We start from the raw sequence: 19,772 nt of genomic DNA, 5'->3' as shown, positions 1-19,772 counted from the left end.
AAATCGAGATGATTAAATGTGTATTCCAAAAGTTAATGGTGAATTTTGTATGATGAAAGTCAAGAAGGCTACACCAATTGTCAAATAACGTTAGTGAGGTTGACGGAACAAAAGAGGGTATATGTCAACATACGGTGTTCCCCATACCTCCTCCCTCGACCGAGTCAAAGAGACGAACGTAAGTACAAATTAAATAAGATGAATTAACAGCCAATTGCAGCTACTTACCACTTAACAATCTGAACAGTTATTTTGATTCTATACAAGGCTTTAATACTCCAGTTTGGGCTTAACTTGCTAAATGATCGGTACTTATCGTAGGGGCGAATCGGATTTCGTCACTCAACACTCTAGGGCAAATCAGCAATACACACTTAAATCGGTCAGCGCAGTTGCCCAATTCTGACAGCACGAATAGCATGCCGGGTGTTATATGTGGTAACAGTGGTGTTAACTCCACCGATGCAAACACTTTACCAAATGCCGTCCCTAGCGTGTCCCCGGTGACATTCGACCCACCGCCAGTATCCGCTATCCATGTTAGCTCTAACGCTGGTAACCCCCAGCAGATTGATCACGTCGCCATGGAAACCCATAGCGCGGCTTCTGCGAACCAGGCCGAAGTCCTTACAGAGTCGATCATCACACCGGCTAAGTTCGTGATGCCAAAGCCGGTTTTACATAGAACAGGGGCCACCGTCGCCTGTCCGGATTTACAGACGTCAGACACTGACGAGACATTGTTAAAAACTGTTTCCAATGTCGCTACCCGTGGCAGACCTCGCTCCGTGGCCAGATCTGAGAAAAGGTCACAATCCGCAAAACCGTACAGGAAACAAAGTCTTAGCAAAACGCGGACTGAAAATGGCCCGGATTTCCCCATCGCCCAAAATAGTAACAGTGATGCAGGTCATATTGACAGCGGTGGTCACCAGGCGGAACGGAGTCAGACCGTTACAGCATAGAACACTAATGAGAAGATCACGCTGAAATGTACGGTGTTAAATGTTCAAGGACTTATAAGTAGACGAACTAATAAATTACAATCTCCAGAATTAATTAGTATTTTTCAGACAAATGATGTTATTTTATTAACAGAAACTTGGACTAACGAATTTTCCGATTTATATGTTAATAATTTTGAATGCTTTGTTTTAAATAGGGAAGAAAATAAGCCAAATAGTAAACGATCATCTGGTGGTATACTTGTCTATTTGAGGGATACTTATGTGACGAACGACACTTTGATTTTCACAAGTAATGACGATATTTTATGTATTAAAATTAATGGTTCGACCTTGGGGTTAGATAATGATTTGTATTTCTGTTTATCGTATGTTGTACCGGAAAATAGTAGTAGACAAAGTTTAATTGAAAGACATACTTTTGATAGGTTACTTTCACATATAACCGATATTGAATCAAATAATTCAAACTTTTATTTTGTGCTTTGTGGAGACTTGAATGCACACACGTCGGATTACCCAGATTATGTTACAGATGATAATTATACACATATAAATGATTTTTTACCCGATAACTATATAACTGATGTACCTATTGCGCGATATTCGAAGGATAAAGGCAGGATAAATAATTACGGATTAATGCTATTAGATTTGTGTAAACAAACCGGATTACGTATCTTAAACGGTCGTTTTGATAGAGATAAAGTAGGCAATTATACACATGTTGGTTGTCGAGGGTCAAGTGTTGTAGATTATGTTTTAACTACACAAAATTTATTTGAGCATGTTTCTAGTTTTGTTGTTGATTCACCAAACATATTATCAGACCATTGTGCTGTTAATTTTGCATTGTCTTTTAGTAAACATACAGCAGATGTAACATGTAATGAGAGTAGTCGTAGTAGCGTTAAAGGTAAATACGTGTGGGATAGTAGTAAAAAAGATGTTTTTATGCAAAATTTATCATGTCAAGATACATTTGATGATTTACAATCTTGTAATACTAGGATAAAAAATGCTACAACAGCCCAAGATTTGGACTCTTGTATTTCTGAGTTTTCTGCTATTATACATAATTCGGCACAACCATTTATGCGTAAATGTTTTATTCAGTCGGACACAAATCGTTTTGAATATAGCTCTAGCAATGACCAGCCTTGGTTCAATGAAGATTGCTATGAGAATAGGAGACTATTTTATAGCACATTAAATACTTTTAGACATTACAACTCCGAAGAAAATAGATTAAATATGGTAAATGCGAGATCTCGCTATAAAATGTGCATTCGTAGAAATAAGCTTTCTTATGATAAAATGCAAACAAAAAAGTTAAATGAATCGCGGTTTAAAAATGCAAAGTTATATTGGAATATGTTAAAAGGCTGTGCTAATATAAAAGCCACCAATATATCTTTAGACACGTTTGAACGGTATTTTAAAACGGTAAATAACCCCGATGACCCTTTTTTCTCTATCGATGAGGATGTTGTTGATTTCATAGATAGATATGAGAAGAATGAATTCGATGTTATGTTCAATGAATTAAATACACCGATAACTTCTAATTGTTTGATAAAGGCTATTTCACAATTAAACACAAATAAAAGTGGTGGACCAGATATGCATATGAATGAATTTTCCATCCATGGAAAGTCTGTATTGTTACCGCATCTACTTACACTTTTTAATAAGTTGTTTGATATTGGATATTTCCCAAAGACATGGTCTGAGGGTTTTATTGTACCATTACATAAAAAGGGAAATGTTAATGATGAAAATAATTATCGAGGGATAACATTGTTGAGCACCATTGGTAAATTATTTACGCGGATATTAAACAATAAGTTGACTGATTGGGCAGAACTATACAATGTGTATATCGAAGCACAGGCAGGTTTCAGGTCAAATATGGGAACTGTTGACAACATTTTTGTATTACATGGTATTATTAATCATATGTTAAACCAAGGTAAACGTTTATATTGTGCTTTTATAGACTACACAAAAGCTTTTGATTATATTGTAAGAGATAATCTTTGGTACAAACTAATTCAACTTGGAATTAGAGGTAAAATATTAAATATAGTTAAATCAATGTATGATAATGTCAAATCGAAAGTTAAACATAATAATTTATTAGGAGAAGGCTTTGACTGTAGGTTAGGTGTACGGCAAGGCGAAAGTTTGTCGCCCTTCCTATTTTCTATGTTTTTAAATGATTTAGAAGATGTTTTTATACACAAAGGCCTAGATGGCATAGATGTTAATATGTTTAAAATATTTCTGATTTTATATGCTGATGATATAGTATTATTTGCAAATTCCGAAAATGAACTACAGTTAAGCTTAGATGCTTTGTTTGAATATTGTAATAGATGGAAACTCGTAGTTAATACTAATAAAACTAAAATTATGATATTTCATAAGGGTGGACGATTAAGGGGGGATATGAAGTTTTATTACAACAATGTTGAAATAGAAATTACAAACAAGTTTCCGTACCTTGGCATTGTGTTTAGCAATGGAGGATCGTTTTCTGATGCGCAAACAACATTAGCGGGTCAAGCACTTAAAGCGATATTTCAAATGAACAAATATCTTTATAAATTTACTAGCATATCAGTTAAACATAGACTTGATTTATTTGACAAACTTGTTGCGCCTATTTTAAATTATGCTGGGGAAGTTTGGGGATTTGCTCAAGGCAATCAAGTTGAACGAGTTCATTTACAATTCTGTAAACGTCTTCTCGGTGTAAAAAAGACGACACAAAATGACTTCATTTATGGAGAGTTAGGGAGGCTTAGCTTTAAGACAATAAGATACATGAGTATAATTAAATACTGGGTGAAACTATTACATAGTAATGAAAGTAAATATTATAAAAAGGTTTATAACATGCTGAAAACAGATATGGAACAGCATCCAAACAAACCAAATTGGTGTTCACTCACAAAAGACCTACTTTGTAGTTTAGGCTTATATGATGCCTGGTTTTATCAAGAAATTGGAAATGTTAAGATATTTTTGTGTCTTGTTAAACAAAGGTTAAAAGATACTTTTATTCAAGATTGGCAAAGTAGATTAGACATGTCCAGTAGGGCTAGGTTTTACAAAAATGTGTCAGAATTTAGATTTCAACCATATCTCAACATTTTAAATATTACTAAATTTAGAATGTCGGTGTCCAAATTGCGGCTATCCTCACATAGATTAAGCATTGAAACGGGACGATGGAATAGACCGCAATCAACGCCCCTAAATGAACGTAAATGCACTGTTTGTTCCTTATTAGAAGATGAATACCATTTTCTACTAGAGTGCACATTATTTAATGAACTACGAATGCTATTTATACCTGGGTATTATAGACAACATCCTAGTATGTATAAATTAATTGCGTTGATCAATACAGAAAATGAAACTATTTTAAAAAATCTGAGTATGTTTATATACAAGGCTTTCGAACTTAGAAATGTTGCATTATATCCAACATAAGTATGTGTGTGTGTGTTATATGTGTATATGTATATGTATGTGTGGGTGTTTATGTATATGTATATGCATATGAAATATGATCACATATATACCAGTAATTGTATTGTTAAAATTGTGGTTATTGTATGTTTTGGTATGTTAAATGTTGTCTGTAGTGCACGAAAGGTCATACATATGTATGACTATTTACACATGTTTTGTACTTGTCGTCATTTTTTGTATGATATTCGGCCACATGGGTCTATGATCTTCTGGTAAATAAATGATCTGATCTTATCTGAAAGGGTCATTCATTTTGGTTTTTGTTTAAACATATTTCAGAGAAAAACACTGAAAAGATAACAGGTACATAGGGCAACGGCCCTACGGACGAAAACATGAATGAGAATATGGAGGGCAAGCAGTCAACCCGTGATTATTAATAAGGTTATAACTCAAGAACATGCAATAGCTTATTACTGGCGGCAAGTAAACGGACGGACGGACAACAGAAATGATAAGAGGCAAACTTATATGTGTTTGTAAAAATAGAACTTTAGACTGTCAGATTGATCTATGGATATTTAAACCATTCTTAAACTTTAAGTACCCCACCGATTCCCAACATCATGAGTAGTGCACAATTATGTTCATTGGTACTGATCTTAAAAAATTGCCCTCTGTTATTACTTCCATCGATCAAATCTGGCACCCTGCTTTGACACGATGGAAATAAACCAAGGATGTACATAGTTGTGGATTAACAATCCAGACTTTCTTACCTAGCTATTATTCACGAATACCACCTTATCGTATCCGCTATGTTCCGTAGAGAGATCGGGACTATTCGGGGAGACTTTCAGAAATTCTCGTCAGAGGGCATGATCATTATTTGGTTGAAATGTCAAGTGGAAATCATGGAATCGCAATGGAATCCTGTTCCTCCTAGTCGTCTAAACTATCCATAATAAAGATGTGCGTCAATACTAGTTTCCTGTGTAAGGTTCAGTGATAGGATAATGTAAAGCTGAAAATATTCGTGTTTAAGTCCATGAACAAAACAGGACTGCAAACAATCACACACCGAGCTTGAGTTAGACACCAATAATCTACAACCAAGAAAAAATACACGCAAGTAAGGACATCAAACAAGCTTGCAACAACTTGTACATGTATTGTAAACATTTACTAGATTGCTTGAAGTATAGCAATGTTCCTCTTGAGCACATTTTAAACCTTTTTCGTATGAATGCGAAACTTTTGAGTATTGTCAGCTTACTACGATTAGCAGAATTTCCTGTTTAATGGGATCATTTTGTTATGCTATTTACTGTTCCATAAAGGAAGTACAACAAATAAAACAATCGGCCTTCCAATTAGACGAAGAAGCAATATCCTGAGGTGCGTTTATTGAAGTTCAATACTTAAGAGTTCAGGCTCTCAGCGGGATCAGCTCTATCAGCACAATCAGTTTGCTCATATTGTTGATGGGGATGTATGATATATCAACTTTTCGGTATCAATTTCCCTGACAATTTAAGTCATTACGGATTTGCTCGTTGTTTTCATTCTAAAGGCACTAATGCTATGTAGACTGTCTCTTGACTCAGTTATATTTTAACAACTTTAGCATCAATAATGGCGCTGTTCGTTGCGGTTTTCGTGATTGTTTTACTAGGTAGGTTACTGTTCGTTAATTAATATTTGTTTTAGATATAATAGATTATGCCTTGTTAAGTATCCGTATATTCAGTAATATTCAACGACTATATAGGGATATAAGACAAACAAATAAACTATTGTACAGTTGCCATAGCCTTGTTGTCGTCGACGGTGTCGTTTGCTCACAGACTTTAACCAGGGTCATATCAAGGTACTCAAATGCAACTTGGGAAACATGTTACCAGACATACTACGCCCATGTTTATGAAGGCGCATACATCTGGCTTTATTTATTGTCCCAGTATGGCCTCTTGTTCGACCGAAATACTCCGACAAGCGTTGGCGTTCGCACCACGGTTCCCATGTTTTATTAGTGTTATTATATTGATTAAAACTAGTGATATTTGTCGTTGTATCTATAATGCTCAGAACCCATCTCGGAGAGTTGCGTATAAGCCACTATTGCTTATATGCATTATGCTTAATGCTACTTTCTTAGATGAACGTATGTTTAAATAGTCGGATGGGGAGCTCTTTTAAATCCGCATCATTTTAATTACGTGTGTTTTGTATACATAATAGGCATAACTGTGATTTAACTTTTAATTAACGCGTATCTGTTGGGTAAACTGAAAATAAATGATTGATTCCTTTTATCCAGAAGAAGTTCCCAATTACATTACCTGTCTATAACAGTCTCATGTCGCGTATTCAATGAATAATTAATTGAAATATATTTATCAATAAGAACTCAAACAATTTGTACTTCTCTTACGCAAATTTAAACAATCAAATATTTGATTAACATTAACAATTAGTATTACGTGTGAAAATGCTTAAAATGTCAGCTCAGTACTATATTTTCATACCAAATCAAATTGTTTTCAAACGTTATTCATTTCGGAGATAATTCAATCTTTATCTTGTTTCAAAATTGACGCTAACTTTAGATCAGTAAATATGCCCGTACGTTTCGAGTCTTGGTGGAGCATTCATACCTCTCAAAGACAACATGTCGCCAAATATGTTGTTTGGTCGCATAAAACACAAGGGTTTAATTGCTCTTATATCATTATCGGTTAAATTGAGATGCCAGAATGGAATATATGCCTTGATACGACATGCACTAGTTTCCCTTGCGCTATGAATTGAATGCCTCGGTACAGCATGCCCTGGTTTCCCTTGCACTATGAGATATGTGTCATAATATGGCATGCCCTTGCTTCCCTTGCACCATGACCATTTGAAAGCAATCATTGGGTACAGGATAGGTAAACGATCTAGGGCAATCATTGGGTACAGGATAGGTAAACGATCTAGGGCAATCATTGGGTACCGGATAGGTGAACGATCTAGGGCAATCATTGGGTACAGGATAGGTGAACGATCTAGGGCAATCATTGGGTACAGGATAGGTGAACGATCTAGGGCAATCATTGGGTACAGGATAGGTGAACGATCTAGGGCAATCATTGGGTACCGGATAGGTGAACGATCTAGGGCCATCATTGGGTACCGGATAGGTGAACGATCTAGGGCCATCATTGGTTACCGGATAGGTGATCGATCTAGGGCAATCATTGGGTACAGGATAGGTGAGCGATCTAGGGCAATCATTGGGTACAGGATAGGTAAACGATCTAGGGCAATCATTGGGTACCGGATAGGTGAACGATCTAGGGCAATCATTGGGTACAGGATAGGTGAACGATCTAGGGCAATCATTGGGTACCGGATAGGTGAACGATCTAGGGCAATCATTGGGTACCGGATAGGTGAACGATCTAGGGCAATCATTGGGTACAGGATAGGTGAACGATCTAAGGCCATCATTGGGTACCGGATAGGTGAACGATCTAGGGCCATCATTGTGTACAGGATAGGTGAACGATCTAGGGCAATCATTGGGTACAGGATAGGTGAACGATCTAGGGCAATCATTGGGTACCGGATAGGTGAACGATCTAGGGCAATCATTGGGTACCGGATAGGTGAACGTTCTAGGGCAGTCATTGGGTACAGGATAGGTAAACGATCTAGGGCAATCATTGGGTACAGGATAGGTAAACGATCTAGGGCAATCATTGGGTACAGGATAGGTAAACGATCTAGGGCAATCATTGGGTACAGGATAGGTGAACGATCTAGGGCAATCATTGGGTACCGGATAGGTGAACGATCTAGGGCAATCATTGGGTACAGGATAGGTGAACGATCTAGGGCATTCATTGGGTACCGGATAGGTGAACGATCTAGGGCAATCATTGGGTACAGGATAGGTGAACGATCTAGGGCAATCATTGGGTACAGGATAGGTGAACGATCTAGGGCAATCATTGGGTACCGGATAGGTGAACGATCTAGGGCAATCATTGGGTACAGGATAGGTGAACGATCTAGGTCAATCATTGGGTACAGGATAGGTGAATGATCTAGGGCAATCATTGGGTACCGGATAGGTGAACGATCTAGGGCAATCATTGGGTACAGGATAGGTAAACGATCTAGGGCAATCATTGGGTACAGGAAAGGTGAACGATCTAGGGCAATCATTGAGTACAGGATAGGTGAACGATCTAGGGCAATCATTGGGTACAGGATAGGTGAACGATCTAGGGTCATCATAAAGCACTCATATAGTGAGCATCAAAATAATATTTATTATATGTGACTAGAATGCATTGCCTTGATGACTAATGCCATCGCATGGCTTCTGTGCACAGCGTCGATTTTTGCGTTTTGCGCCGCAACCGACAGTTCGTGTGATGCGTAGAAAGAGGCGACACTGGTTGCAATGAGCACAACTTACTCGAGAAAGTTCTTACACTCAACCTGAATTATATAAATTTCAATTTGTTCTCAAACTTAAAGATGGCCGTCATATCGATTGCAAGGAAGTCTTACAAGTTGGTCGCTGGCGGGCGCGAAATGTCAATTCCCAGTCTAAAGCGTAGTAGTATGTCAGAGAGAGGAACATGGAAAGTCAAGAAGCCTACCGTTGCCCTGAATACAGTTTACAATTATAACATATCATTTGTCCCCAAAAATAACATGTATCATCAATTTATTATGATTCTAATAGCATTCAGTGTTAATAAAAAAGTAAAAAGTTTGTTTTGTTTTTCAAGGAGCACCCATTTGGGGCTCCTCTTTTAAAATAAACCATTTCACTTTGTATTTTAACACCGTTCTTTGTACACAGCATTTGTTTAGCCAAAACTCAAAATTGATAATAAACAGCTGTCGCCAGAAAACATTCACGTTGATGTCATTTTTGCTTTCTAATCTAAGACAATGACAAGCAAACTAACATCTTTAAGGTTTATATGGCAGTCACCTTGAAATCCACTTTCTGCCAAGAACTGTCGGGCTTCTTACAATTGAAACCCTTGAACGAAATTCACTTTTTATTACCTCCTTTTAACTTAGTGGAACGGATTTTACGCAGTAACAAAAGGAGACCACAAACTTTTTTCACGAAAAGTTGGTTTGATTTGTGTCAGGGCTTTGATGATTTACATGAACAAATCGAAATAACACCAATCTGTCGGCTACTTTCTATGAAACATTTCGCTATCGATGATGAAGCTCTCGTTTATTGCCTCAGCCTTGTGCCTTCAATGAGGGAATTCATAAAAGTGTTGGCTACTGAGGTTGTTATTTCCGCTCTACACAGAGTGTGTACACCACGTGATAAATTGCGTTATAAATGCTACGTTGGAAGGCAATATTTTGATTTGAAAAAAGACTTTAAACAAAGATAACTTCACTATTTCTTCACCATTTTAAATGCAAGATTACGCAGTCTCAGCCGCTTACAGAGCCCTGCCTGCGGTCTTTTACCAGAGTTTGATTGAGAGTTTAGTTTCGTTAAACACTTCGACAAACCTTTTCACAATACGGCCGTCTGACGGAGCACTGTCAAAACATGATTTTGTAAACATGTTTGTCGAAGTGTTTGATGAAACTAATGTCTTTATCAAATTTCGGTAATAAAACAAATGCGGGGCTCTTTAAGAGGCATAGACTGCCCTTTGTTTCATTTAAAAATGTGTTGTACAAGAAAAGTTATCTTTGATTTAAGTCTTCCTTTTAAGCAAAATGTTGACATCCGACGTAGCATATATGACGTAATTTAACACGTGGTATACACACACTGTATACATATGTGTCATCACACTATATTGCTTGCATGTAATTCAGGCTTGTTATAACATGCCTATTCGATGTATGTTTCACGGAAAGCCCCGCGGACAGACTGTATTCATCTGAAGAATTTGATGGATGAGTTGTTCGAGGGCTACTCACCCGAAGTGCTTCCCCGCTGTAACCCCCTGGACTCCGTCCAGGTTCAACTCGGACTGGCCGTGCGGCAGATTGTAGAACTGGTCAGTATATCGTGTCATAGATAGTATGGTTCATATGAAAAAACAAAACAGATTTTATATTGTGGTTCGTGTGCCTTCAAAGGTATTTCGGGTTAGTACGGTGTATTATAAACACTTGCGCAACAGAAACTCTTTAATCATGGCTTTTTCTGACTTGATATGTCTCTAAAATAGTTCAAGGCTGTTTTTGCATGTTCAATAACTGTTTTCTGTTGTGTTTCTTTTCCAGAATGAGCCTATGCAGATCCTGGAGACGAACACGTGGGTCAGAATGGTGAGTTATCTCCAGCAGTATAACAATAAAACAATAAACAATCACTCCAGCAATATTGATGTTTGTTTTTTTTTCTGACAAGTGCCCGCTCCTCCATTATAAAAACGTGGTGATGATTATTTACCATGGTGTTGAGTTACAGTTATACTACTGTGCGCCCAATCTTATCAGTTGTGTGTGTACTTAACACGTACTGAGTTTATGTCATTTTACTATTATTTGTTTTTATAGCATTTACCATTATTTGTTTTTATATGTTATAATGGCATTATTTTCAAGGTTTTAAAATGAAATAACCTTCACCTGTACACCTATTATTTAGCCTCCTAAAAAGTGTCCCAAATGTTAGATAACAATGTATATTAAATATGTATAATCAGTTCTTAAAGATACAATAGAAACTACAGGGACGACCCAGTTGTCGGCACAATAAGCCTGCTTAAAGGCACGTGCATCTTATCCCATTAATAACGCAACAAGGGTACAGGAAAGAGCCCAGCAATTAAATTTTAAACATTGGGTTTAGTTAGTCACAAGGATTAAAGCCAAACCAGAAAAGTTCAATCCTGACAAACAACTGCCAGCCAACAGTTATGACATATACTAGCGACCCTTTCACAGACTAGGAAGCCACCTTGAACGAGTTCAACTCATCATCCATATCTCATTTCTACCGGTGTTTGTTTAGAGCCATCCAGAGCGTGTGAGATGGCTGCGTATACACAATACGTCTCTCGTCATCATAAACGCGTCTGAAATGATTCAATTAAGGAATGAATTGCGGGGTTGATGTCATTATCGGGGTATGAACGCAATTGGGTTGGTCAATGTGTGTGGAGTCCGAAGGACTCCACGCGTACTTTGACCAACCCAATTGCGTTCATATCCCCGATAATGAAATCAACCCCGTAATTCATTCCTTATATTTACACCAATAGTTCATTATTTCATCCAAGAATTGTTAAAAAGAATACTTCATTTCATTGAAGAAAACCTTTCAGTAATCCGTTCTTACCCATTCTGTACATAGAACGACCCGACTATAACCGGAAACATATTTTTTTCAAATGACGTCACAATAACGAACGCGGGAAAAGATCAACCACTTGAAATCCCTTTAAAACGCAAAATTGAAACACTTCTGGTACCAATATATTTGAAATATAATAAACTTACACTTTTAAAAATGTTGATCTATATTTTACGGGACCTGCAGACACAATACAACCAATAACAAGATCAATAGCTTTCATGTATATTGTTATGCAATGAATTACGATCCGAATATATCCGAAGATGTTGCGTTCATCGATTGATGAACGCAATTGCCGAAATGACGTTCATTTAAGGAATGGAAGTTGAGGTGTAAATATCTGAAAATGAATAAATAACATAAACTTATTGTATACATGAACCATTCCACTGCAGAAGGTAGCGCGACAATGCATGTACCATTCCGCTGAAAGAGGAAGCATTACAATGCATTTACAATTCGGCTGTAGAACGAATCTACGGTACTACTGTAGAACGAAACAGGATAATGCATGTACGGTTCCATTGCAGAAGAACGCAGGATAATTCTTGTACTACTCTACTGTATAAGAAAGATGGACCATGCATGAACCATTCAACTGTAACACGAAGCGGGACAATGGATGTTCGATTCCACAGTAGAAGGACGCATGGCAATGGATGTACGATTTCATTTGGTTGCTAACCGCTAACTACACCATCATATTGCTACTTTCACAACGATAGGCACCAGTCCCATAATGTTTCAGCTAAGGATGCTAAGGATGCTAAACTCACTTAAAAGATCTTGTTCATCATTAAGGTATGGAACGACTGCCAGTTGACGTGGAACGCGACGGAGACGGGGATCAAGAACATCGCCGTGCCCTACCGGAGAGTCTGGGTACCGGACATCACGCTCTATGATAAGTAGGTACTTGTACGTGGTAATTAGGAATTCTTATGATTAATGAATAATGCTGGATATATAGAGAGATGACTGAACGTAGTACATTACTTGTATTCTGTATTTTGTAACTAATTTTCATATTGTAACAGACGATAAGAATCACCGCAAAAATAATATCAATTTTTCTTCCACTTCCTGACATTCCACAAGTGCACAGAACGCGCTAGGAGGCCTGCAACAATACCGACCAAACGTTTACCCAAACGGCGACGTCTACTACAACTTCCCGTCCGTCATCCGCAGTCTCTGCAAGGTGGATGTCACTTACTTCCCATTTGACACTCAAGTCTGTGAGTAGTTTACACAGTAGCGTCGGTTTGATATAACTTAAACATATTAATAATTATAAAAGAAGTCCAACTCCAGCATCAAAACATTGATTCGAATTTCAATTAATTTCGAATTTAAATTATAGCATGGACATTCTTGTGTGTTTAAGCATGTCGGGTATAGCTCAGTAAAATAACAAAGAATACTTTAGGAAGTTTGAAAAGCAGATTTAGAGCTATGTAGGACCTTATTATTCCCAGATCATATTCTTCACAGGTCTGGGAAAACTAGGATCCTATTCTTCACAGTTTCAAACTGAGACATATAATTATGATTGACCAAAATGGTGGTAAGCAAGAGAATCATATACTTCACAGATTTTGTCGATGACATTGCTGTTTGATAAATTTGATATTAAAAATGAAATAACAAAAAAAAAAAGAATAATAATAATAAAAATAAAATAATAATAATAATAGCATGATAAAAGTAATAATAATAATAATCTTGAAACTACGCCTTATACAAAAACAATAAAACATATTCTTACAACAACAACAATAACAACAACACCACCACCAATTCTTAAAACTATAATTTTCTCTATATTTAACCCGGTCGGATTGTGTACCAGGGGGTGAATTGTTACACTATCGTAAATGTTCGACCATATATCAGGCAAGCTCGGAACAGAACTATCTTTAAACCAAAGCCCTTCTAGCACTGCGGTATTCACTACTACTGCTGGCCCGAAATTTAGCCGTTCAACGAAAGCGTTGGAAATACTTTTTCCAGTACATTTGTCTATGCCAACACAACTCTCGACAACAAACACAATGCCATCTACCTTTACTAGGCATACACCAACTATTACGGTGCCAACAAGAACCAATACTATTCCTACTTATACCACTAATACCCGTACAGCAACAACATAAAACAATATAAAAATATAAAACAACTATCTCTACAACAGCCGCCACTGCGCCTACAACTGCAGCCAACCAACAGCAGCAACAACAACAGAAACGACAACAACATAATCAACGATTATTTATGACAAGAATATAAACGCATACATGTATATGAAGAAAATATACCTGCAATACTGGAAATAGCAATCTGTGACAAATGTGACTCAGTTGTAAAATGTACTTTTTTTGTTAAACAAAATGATGCAAGTTTTGAAACCGAATATATATTCGAAATGTGTGACAAATGAGATCTTAGTTTTCCTAGCTGTGAAGAATAGGATCCTATTTTTCCCAGGTGGGAAGAATATGATCTGGGAAAAATAAGGTCATACAGAGCTATTCTGAACAAAATTTTCATCGACACCAATTTTGTAGCTTTACATGTGAAAGAATGGCGGCCATCTTGGAAAACATTGTAGCTCACGTTTCGATGTTTTTAATGTTCATTTATCATGATCCTATAACTTTTATGTTGTTTTGCCAGGAAAAAATAATATTAAACACAATATTTATATATTATTTTGTTATGTCAACCATGCAATACATGTTATTATCAACATATTTATTTTCTTACATTCATGACTGTACGCAAGCTTTGTATACCTTTTATTTCATTTTGCGAACATAAATATTAATCACATATTTGATAGATTGATATTGTTTTGCCGTGGCAACCACTCAGTAAATTCAAATAGCATAATGTACACGATTATTGCATTTCTGATTTTAGCTTTGTTGGCTGTAGCATGTCGTTTTTTCTTTTGCTAAGATAAGTCGTAATATGCTTTTTGAAGTATGCTTTTTAACTATTTTTACTGTAATTATTTCTGTATCATCATAAATATCTCACATAATTGCACATGTGTCTTTTTTGAGTGGCAAATAGAACGTGACCCTGGTTGGACACGAGCCCACCACTAAACCACTCTCTCAACTAATGCTTTGTTGATCTCAGTATTCCTTTAAATGATAGAGAGGTTGGAGTCACGAATTGTACGTGTAAGTGTGGACAAAACGTTTTCACTTCCTGACCCTGAAGGGCTCATATCACGCAGCAGGCCCCTGTGGATTATCATAAACATAACTCCTTTCATAATAGAGTTGTCATCACAAATTGTACGGGAACGTGTACTTGTGTACAACAGTTTATCTACGTCCTGATCCAGGCGTATGCATAAAGTACACAACTGACCATAATGTCAGGCATTAGGGAGCACTCTGAATAATTTGCAAAGTTTTGTTATTTCATCGCCGTTTTCCCGCAATATCTCTTTTAAAGATAAGCATTGTCTTTTAATTTCACATGACGTACATCTTGTTTCTCAACCTTTCATATCAGTAAAACGATGTCATTTTCGGCCCTAATAGGGTGAATCTTCATGAACAGCATGTGCAATTTGTAATGTTCTCCAACAATACAAATGGGATGTGGAACGTAAAAAGTAAAACGCTTCAAATTTATTTTATTTTTTAATCAGTTTTGAGTTAAGCATCCCCTGCGTCATATTGTGTAGTATTATACGGAGTTTGGCATTCTTTGAAAAGGGAACATTTTATCTAAGAATTGCAACTTTACGAAAAATATCTGCTAACATAAACTGTGCTTTGTCAAAATGTTCAAGACTAACATGTCCAATTTGCTTCTTGTTGATTAACTTTGAAATAACAAAATATTCCATAAAATAGTTGAACAAGTGACGTTATTTCAAATGCAAATTTTGTTATTTAACCAAAAGCTGTTGTTGTTTTTTTTATTTCGACGACGTTACTTACCTCTTTAAACCAATATATTAAAGAAAGTGCACATATTCAATATAAGTAAATATTGAACCTTAAATACATTCAATTGTACTTCTTTTTGTCCTGAGTCTTATTGCCACTCTTTAACCAGTTTAATATGAAGTAATAGTAAATGAGTAATACGGAACGAAACGGAACATTAATCATTAACTGCAACTTATAATAACCTCGCAGGACATACAGCGCTTCTTTGGGAGAGAGCAATTATAAACATAGCGAAAATATCTAATAACATAAAATAAATTCAAGCAATCCTTTTGTTAAGCATTATATTCACAGTATTATACGCAATTTAAAGACATGTTTCTAATATAAGACTTACTTCCTTAAACAATGATTAGATGTATGTATAACAGTTCTTCCTGTCAGCTTGATAAGATCTTGAAACACAATCTGTGTAACTAATGACCGGTTGTTCACATATAACCAAATTTCCTTTGTTATATAATACTCCTAGTCCCTGATGCTATGATGTTGATGATTTCTACAATGGCTGTTGTGTTACGACAGCACTTTGAAATGTAATGACGTCAGTTAAAAGAGTGGGTCAAAATGCTAAAGCTGGTGGCATTTGCCGAGAGACGTTCACCGTTGATCGGGACATATAAGTTGTCTTCTAATCCTAAATTCATCCTATTTCAGGTAAATTGCAGTTTGGTTCATGGTCATACCATGGCTGGGATCTCAACTTGACAGGAATGACCTCGGCGGCCGACATCTCTATGTTTGTATCGAACGGCGAGTGGGATATCATAGGTAAATGTGATTTGCTTTTGATAAACAAGGATATGAATCTGGTATTTTGAATGCAGTTTCCTTCCTAAGTTTTATTCATAAAAAAGTAGTTTTACGTGAAACGCTTGTCTGACCTCAAGTATCAAGTGTAAAGCAAATTCTGTATGCAGGTGTTCCCGCTGAGAGGAATGAAATTAAGTACACATGCTGCCCGGAGCCCTACCCTGACGTCCGGTTCTACGTGCATATGCGCCGGAAACCGCTGTTCTATTTGCTGAATCTGATTTTCCCGTGCTCGCTCATCTCCACGATAGCGATCCTAGGCTTTCTGTTACCGCCGGAATCTGGGGAGAAGGTGTCCCTCGAGATCACCGTGCTCCTCTCCCTGGCCGTCTTCCTTCTCGTGGTTTCTGAGACCATGCCGGCGGACTCGGAGACATTCCCTTATATAGGTTAGTCTTCCTTTGTTGCATGTGTTATTTTTCACTACTGATGGTATAGATCTTAGTACATTTTCTTCTGAGCTCTATGAAACAAATTGTGCTTTCGCATTTTCACTTGCATGACCGTAATAAAGTCCGTGTGGTATTTTAAAGAACGCTCTTATCTTTCCATTCTAACATCTCGATTATAACTTTGCTGAACAACAAATACTGCACACTGAGACTGTTCATGTACAGGCGTGTATTTCGCGTGCGCGATGGGTCTGGTATCGCTGTCGTGCCTGATGACGGTCACTGTGCTGAACCTGCACTTCAAAGGCGAGTTCGGGAAGCGGATGCCGCCCTGGGTCCGCCTTGTCTTCCTCGACTGGTTCGGCAAGATCCTTCTTGTCAAGACAACCGACAAACTCACACAATACGACAACATAAAGGCGCAGAAGGTAACATTGATGGTTGTTATACTCCTTTCGAAGATGGCCCGTTGTTCGGTACACCACGTTTTTTTCCGCACAACTATTTGATTTTTTAGACCTAGTTGGACCTTGAGACACTACTGTGCTGTAAGCTATTTAAGGACCCCCTTATGTTATGTGCTAGTATGTTCAATGTTAAGGTCATGGCCAGTCTTTATATAGTAATTAAACATAGGGATTGACCTAGACTTTGAAACCCTTTTTCCTTCAAATAGAATTACTTAGTGTAGTCAACGATCTTTTCAATACTTATAAAACGAAGGTTATAACGGTATATATCACAATGGTATGTTTGTGTCTGAAAAAGAATCACCATAGAAAAAAACTTCATGTTGATCTCAACGCTCTGCGACATAAATTCGTTGACATTAATTACACGCTTGTCTTTTTTTCATCAGAGGTGAGCGTTTGAATGCCCCAAGTGGTGCTTTGTTCTCTTGCTCTGAATTTAGAGATGAACAATTATCTTTTCTTCAATTACTTTTTTCCGATTTTATTTTCCACCACCCATTTTGACCAAGGTTGGCATTGTTTTTTTCTTAGGGATATAATGTTGGTTATTTTCAGACCGTTTTCAGAACAATAACAGCTGCCAGCCGTTGTTGCCTCAGATATAAGATTCTGTTTGTAAAGAATTTGATTCGTATCGCTATGGTATGTCAAATTAATTCGACATATACTATAAAAAATAGTGTAGATGTATTATATTTTATTTTTCCTCCAGGTTTTTACAATGACACATTGATTATTTTAAGACATTGTTTAAACGTAGCATTTGCTTTGGCGAGCTATTTCAGATGGATGTCTTTGAATGACTTGATCGTACCTTTTAAAAGATAGCTACGTTGCTCCAGTTTGATTCATTAGTATGTACATATTCAGACTAATTATCCGTATCAGTACTATATGGAAATATGAATTATTATTGCACCCAAATATATAGCAATACAGTGAAAAATGACCCAGCTTTACCAAGACATTGGAGTATGAACGCATTATGTTTGCAAAATATGAGGTATACTTTAATGGATACTGAAGGATATAAGTTCTTCCATCTAACATACAATGCTTCTTGGTATATTTCGACCATTTAGCTAATTTCACTGCTAGAGCAATGCAGAAGGGAGAAAACCGCACTGAATTAACTATGTCTTGTATATCTGAATTTCCTCCCCTGTAGTATCTTATTTATAGAATTATTGTGCAATGTAGCTCCAATGAGATCAAACCCTAAACTGCAAGGAATTGTCCTGTGTATGGGAGTTTCCCTTTCAAATCTGTCTTTTATGCATCTATTTTACTGTTATATATATGCATATACATGCAAAATATAACACATTCGTACATGAACTTATTTTATAAATCAATCATTATTCTGGCTATGTTTCACAGACTGATTTTCTTTGAAATCTGGTACTTTCAAGTTAGATGTCCAACTCTACATGGACTCAGGTGAAATTTTAGTGGTCTATTACAAATGTCTTGAGCTAAAGCTCAATCCTAAAAACCCAGTTAACTCGTGTTCTAGTGATCGTGTTTCACTGACTGTTCTAAGGCGCCACTTTGACTTGTGGTCTGCTGTGATGTTTGTACGTTTGTGTTTCTCGTTAATTGTCGTTTTGGCCCTTACTTTGTGCTACGTAACAGGGTAATTATTTTTATTTTCTAAATACCGAAATGTTCCCGTAATTATCATTGTTTTATCAAATTATTAAATGGCATTTTCTTTTCACACTTTTGTATGTCGTCGGAACAAAATCTCCGAATTGTTTTATGTTTGTAGACGCAAGCAGAGGCGTACGAGAACCAAGGGTTTCCCGGGTTGTCGACAGCTGACAAAGACTCCAACTACAACGATCCTTTAGACGCCGAACACCGCACCGTTACGACGTCCGTCCTCTCAGACCACAGAGACGTCAAAATGGCCGACCTCAAAGGCGTCAAGTTCGACTACAACACATCTACGGAGGTTGTGTCCCTACTTAAGAAGCAACTGGACTGTATTGATAAGATCCAAGATCACATGGAGGAGAAGCGGCGAGAGTCGCTGGGCATGGACGAGTGGCGGAAGTTGGCGCAGGTTGTGGATCGTATTTTCATGGTATTCTTCTTCCTCTTCCAGTTCGGGATCTCCTCTTTGATTCTTATTAGGATAACTTCCGCTGATCCGGATGTTATGCACTTTTACTCAGCGGAATAATTATACGATGACATAACATACTGCAATGTTATTTACTGTAAGGATTGTCGTGATATGACGGTATTGTGTTACCGTATATGTTGAATGACTCTGGCCACATGTGGGTGCGACGTATGAAACACAAGGC

General features: G+C 37.1%; 2 protein-coding genes across 2 annotated transcripts; one reads left to right on the top strand and one right to left on the bottom strand.

The window, feature by feature from the left end:
* Positions 1 to 7,655: 7,655 nt before the first annotated feature.
* LOC128226324 (uncharacterized) lies at positions 7,656 to 8,729 on the bottom strand. The gene has a single exon (XM_052936206.1). The coding sequence runs from the start codon at positions 8,727 to 8,729 to the stop codon at positions 7,656 to 7,658; it is 1,074 nt and encodes a 357-aa protein (XP_052792166.1).
* A 1,604-nt stretch (positions 8,730 to 10,333) lies between these two features.
* On the top strand, positions 10,334 to 19,645 carry LOC128226322 (neuronal acetylcholine receptor subunit alpha-7-like). Its single transcript, XM_052936205.1, has 8 exons — positions 10,334 to 10,495; positions 10,725 to 10,769; positions 12,604 to 12,710; positions 12,901 to 13,040; positions 16,437 to 16,550; positions 16,700 to 16,981; positions 17,210 to 17,412; positions 19,229 to 19,645. The coding sequence occupies exons 1-8, from the start codon at positions 10,334 to 10,336 to the stop codon at positions 19,643 to 19,645; spliced, it is 1,470 nt and encodes a 489-aa protein (XP_052792165.1).
* Positions 19,646 to 19,772: the final 127 nt, after the last annotated feature.

The sequence above is a fragment of the Mya arenaria genome, chromosome 3, assembly GCF_026914265.1.
Source record: "Mya arenaria isolate MELC-2E11 chromosome 3, ASM2691426v1".
Classification (NCBI taxonomy): domain Eukaryota; kingdom Metazoa; phylum Mollusca; class Bivalvia; order Myida; family Myidae; genus Mya; species Mya arenaria.
This window is presented reverse-complemented; position numbering and strand designations above follow the sequence as displayed.

Excerpts from the sequence above, each read along its gene's own strand:
- LOC128226324 (XM_052936206.1), bottom strand. The coding sequence starts at position 8,729 with ATGACCCTAGATCGTTCACCTATCCTGTACCCAATGATTGCCCTAGAT.
- LOC128226322 (XM_052936205.1), top strand. The coding sequence starts at position 10,334 with ATGTATGTTTCACGGAAAGCCCCGCGGACAGACTGTATTCATCTGAAG. Across the intron at positions 16,982-17,209 it reads GGAGACATTCCCTTATATAG|GCGTGTATTTCGCGTGCGCG; the intron begins GTTAGTCTTCCT and ends GTTCATGTACAG. Across the intron at positions 17,413-19,228 it reads ACAACATAAAGGCGCAGAAG|ACGCAAGCAGAGGCGTACGA; the intron begins GTAACATTGATG and ends TTATGTTTGTAG.